Raw genomic sequence first — 5,024 nt, forward strand, 5'->3', positions numbered from 1 at the left:
CAAGGTTTAAATTTTATTACAAGAAGAGTCTGACACCACGGGAAATATGAAAACATTTATAGAAGATAAATAGCAACTTAGGAAAAAATATTTATAAAGATATGAAAAAATAGAGTTTAATCTTAATTAAAGATATTTTAAGGTACAGTCAGTAGCCTAGATAAGTATATCACCTCATCAATTTTCATCAAGACAAATTGTCTTGACAAGCACCTCCGTTACTTTGTAAGGATCAGCGTTAGAAGCTGGACGACGATCTTCAAAATACCCTTTCTTTTCTTGCTCCACCATCCTTGGGATTCTGATTGATACCCCTCGGTCAGCCACGCCAGAAGAGAAGTTGTACATTCTAGAGGTTTCATGTGTGCCAATGAGCCGTTTTTCATTGTCTTTACCCTCATGTGGAGCATAGTGCTTCAGATGCTGGACATGCTGTTTGGAAAGCTTGCTAATGCCTGCTTCAATCGCCTCATAACCGTTTTCCTTTCTCATTTCTTCTGTGGAAAAATTGCAGTGCAGACCTGCACCATTCCAGTCACCTAAAACTGGTTTGGGATCTAATGAAACAACGACACCAAAGTCTTCCGCAACATGATGCAACAGGTACCGTGACATCCAAAGGTCATCTCCCATTACGATGCCCTCACAGGTGCCAACCTGGTACTCCCACTGGGCGGGCATAGTCTCAGCATTTGTACCAGCAATTTCTATGCCTGTGTACAAACATGCCTTGTAATGTGCTTCAATGATATCTCGACCATAAACTTTTCCAGCTCCAACAGCGCAGTGATAAGGTCCCTGAGGACCCGGATAACCATTCTTAGGCCAACCAAGAGGGTGGTTATCGACGTCGAGTAAAGTGTACTCTTGTTCCATGCCGAACCAAGGATGGTGGCTCTCTGCCTTTTGCATTACCTCTTTGCAATGCCATCTGTTGTTAGTTTCTGTAGGTTTCTTGTTGTATTTGTAAGTCTCGCATAAAATGAGCTTGTTGTTCCCAAGTCTGAAAGGATCCCTGTAAATGGCTACGGGATGAAGATAAACATCACTGTTGCTTCCTTCGGCTTGTCCTGTTGATGAGCCATCGAAATTCCAGATGGGGAGTTCTGGAAAAGGTACAAGTTGGTGGATAGTAAATAATATCGCAATTGTTCAAGTTATTTGAAATTATTGTTAGTTAATCTTAGAAAATCATTCTCAGTAAGGAATGTGTGGATAAGATTTAACACTTCAAGGCAATTGTCAAAGTTACTTCATGGATAGAAATACAGTGCAAAAGAATAAGTTGAAACATGTTCAAATCATAAACACATTGGAAAAATAATAATAATAATAATAATAATAATAATAATAATAATAACCTTTATAGAAATTGAATGCTAAGGCAAACATTTTAAAGCTATGCTAGATTGGAGGTCCCATGCCTATACAGTATTGTTTTGGAATTAAGAACGCCACAGATTTCAAAACAAACTATGGAGAAGATTCTATAGTGTTAACACCCTCTAGGAAGTTAATGCCCTTAGTGCGCCTCATGCGGTGTAAGCCTACTCTAAGCATTACTTAGGGTCTTTGTAGGGTTCCTTCGTCCCTAGCTGTGTTTGATTTGCATCCATTTCTTCTCCTTTCCCACTTCAATCATGCTGTCCAGCCTCTATACCAGCATTTACAGTATATCATAGTGTAACTTCTGTGGTTTCCCCCAGTTGCACTTGGGTGCTGAATGGCTTCACAGCCCCCAGTGTCTGGCAATCTAACCCAATCCAGTCCTTTCATTTCAACGGCCATTATATTACAAAACTGTTTGAATGCTTTCCTTGCTTGAATACAGAAACATTTAAAAGAGGCGTTTCTATTATAATAAAGGGGTGTTTAATTACCTCCACTAACGAAGTTGGGAGGAGGTTATGTTTTCGCCCCTGTTTGCCAGTTTGTCTGTTTGTTTGTTTGTTTGCGAACAACTTCCTGGCCACAATTTTACTCATAGAATAGTGAAACTTTCAGGGATTAATTGTTATGTTAAGACGTGGAAATGATTTAATTTTGAAAGTCTTAGGTCAAAGAGCAAGGTCAATGTCGAGCATAAGGTTGACCTAAAATACGCCTGCGGTCTAAATTGATTATGGGAAAGGCAAGCTGGTTTCGAGAAATAAGCTGCCGTGGTGGAGGTCGGCACTCAAGAGTGTTTTTATAATTTATATTGTTTTTGTTATTTTGATAAAAATATATTTTTTTAGTATTTAGCTTTGAAATACATAGGCTGCCTGATCAATAAATATTACATGTGGCTCAGCCACCCTTTTTTTAATGTATTCTTGACAAATTCCTCCGTATTAAGGTATAGCCGTTAATGGACTTGACGTGATACACTGTAGGCAGGGTCTTTGCAGGATTCCTTCGGCCACTAACTGCACTTTATATCCTCCTGATTGACCTTTGTTCCCACTTTATTTTTTCCTTCTTGCTGTCCTACAATTTTTAACTTTTTCTTCATGATACAACTGTGGGCTTTTCCTCTCAATTTAGGGTTATTGTGGCCTGATTGGTAACACCTCTGCCTGTTGATTGCCAGACATGGATTCGAGTCCCGCTCAGATTCGTTAGTTCCTTTAATGTCTGCAACCTTACCATCCTTGTTAGCTGAGGATGGGGTGTTTGGGGGTGCCTATAGGTCTATCTGCTGAGTCATCAGCAGCCATTGCCTGGCCCTCCCTGGTCCTAGCTTAGGTGGAGAGGGGCTTTGGGCACTGATCATATGATATATGGTCAGTCTCTATGGCATTATCCTGCTTGTTAGGGCAATGTCACTGTTTCTTGCATCTGCCATTCATGAACGGCCTTTAAACCTTTAATTGTAAACCAAACCAGATATTGACAAAATGATTGGCGATGCATTGGAAAGGGGGTTGTCTATCTTATCTTTTTGATAAACAATTGTTTATGCATTTGTATTTCTTTATAATCTACTTTTAGAGATACTTTAAAAGTATATTCATTTCCATGATTTATTGATATCTTGTACAATGAAACTGTAAGTATTTGTACTTATTTACAGAAAAACTTTTATGCTGAAAATATACTAGAGCTAATTGACTGTGATAATAAAACTAATCTAGAAGTCTTGAAGGCAGGATACGCCATCATTAATTTTGTAATCATCGCAATGTTAAATATATCAATCATCCAAATGTTGATTCTCCCTTGGATATTTACTTATTCGATTTACGTTGATGCTCTGGAACCAAATGTCAATTGTCCACCAAACCAAAATCTAGAGACCTTGACTAAAGCGAGATAAAGGTTAGTTATTCCATAACTAATTTGATAACGAAATCAGACAGGATCAAGACAGGTTTAATGTGCTATATTGTATTGCAAACTCGGGCACGCTATTCTATCTCATTTCTCTTCTTGTTTTTTTGAATTTTTTTTTATAGATTATACAGTACATAAAGATCTAGTTTAATGTTGTTACTATTCTTAAAATATTTATTTCGATTATTCATTACTTGTAGTTTATTTATTTCTTTGTTTCCTTTTCTCACTGGGCTATCTTTCCTTGTTGGAGCCCTTATGCTTATGTGTCTTGATTTTCCAACTAAGGTTATAGATTAGCTTGTAATAATAATAATAATAATAATAATAATAATAATAATAATAATAATAATAATAATAATAATAATAACTAAAGCTTGGTGGTTATTGAGGTAGAATGCCTTGGTGATTTTCTCTTGAATAGTTTGCGTAAGGTTTATTATTATTATTATTATTATTATTATTATTATTTTTATTATTATTATTATTATTAGTTTTATTATTATTATTATTATTATTATTATTATTTTTATTATTATTATTATTATTTTTATTTTTGTTATTATTATTTTTATTATTATTATTATTATTATTGTCATTATTATTATTATTATTATTATTATTATTATTATTATTATTATTATTATTATTGTTACTTGACCATGCCACAATGTACTGTTTTTATCATTATCATCATCCTTGGGCTCCATTCTTTTTTCCATGATCTGTGAGAATTGGGTGTTTATGTACAGCCACTATCTAGCTTACCTTGCCTTATCTTTCAAATTAAAAAGTCACTTTAAAGATTAATATTTCAAGAAGTTTTCTCATGTAACTCAACAACAGTTCTAGAGTGATAGAGGCCAAATGATTGTGAGTTGAAGTTGATCGTCGATATTAATCAAACTTGCCCAGTATGCGATATTGTCCCATTTCACAAGATTTCAAGTCTATAAAAAAGGTCAAAAACCTTATTTTCTCTGATTTTGATGACTCATGGTATGCTAGCACATTGAAGATTAGTGATAAGGATTTTTTATAGATAGCTGTACCCGTCATCTCTTTTTTTCAAGGTCATTAGTCCTTAAAATTCTGAAATTTAAATTTTCAATGTTCAATTTTCTTAAAATTTAATGAAATTTGGTATTTATTGCCTTGAAGGATTCATTATTATGCTCTTCCAATAATTTCAATCTTGATTTTATTTATAAAGTCAGCTAAGGATATTAATACCCTGTTATCAGAAACGTAATTGTAAAGCAGTCTCTACTGTAATTGTAAAACATCAGTATCCTTCATCATAGAAACAAGCATACATTAACTAAGCGTTAGATTTTCAAAAGGAGATAATTTTCCGTTTTAGCCTATAACAGAATTTATTATTTTAAAGTAATTTTGTAAAATAGACACTGAAGTTTAATTTCCCGTTTTAGACTAACAGAATTTATTTTAAGGATTTTTTTTTTTTGTCAAATATATACTGAAGGAGTAATAAACAGATAGCTGACTAATAATCATATGCGTATAAACCTAACTAAAAAGTTTTAGAATTCTTAACTCTGATGTAAATTGATGCTGTGAAGTCTGGCCACATCATGGCGAATGTATGAGATACTGTATATGACCAACAATCATCTACACGCCTGTGATAACGAATAGGACAAACCTCCTGTAAACTAGCATTGGAAAATACATGTGCTAAGGTAATT

At 34.4% G+C, this 5,024-nt stretch overlaps 1 protein-coding gene across 1 annotated transcript in view; it reads right to left on the minus strand.

Annotated features, from left to right (window-relative positions):
* Positions 1–5,024, minus strand: part of LOC137631635 (glutamine synthetase-like) — a 9,045-nt gene continuing 4,021 nt past the window's right edge. The window contains exon 3 of the mRNA XM_068363508.1: positions 1–1,106. Coding sequence (XP_068219609.1) covers positions 178–1,106 — 929 coding nt within the window. The 3' untranslated portion in view covers positions 1–177. The remainder of the gene's footprint in view (positions 1,107–5,024) is intronic.

Source organism: Palaemon carinicauda, chromosome 40 (genome assembly GCF_036898095.1).
Source record: "Palaemon carinicauda isolate YSFRI2023 chromosome 40, ASM3689809v2, whole genome shotgun sequence".
NCBI classification, from domain to species: domain Eukaryota; kingdom Metazoa; phylum Arthropoda; class Malacostraca; order Decapoda; family Palaemonidae; genus Palaemon; species Palaemon carinicauda.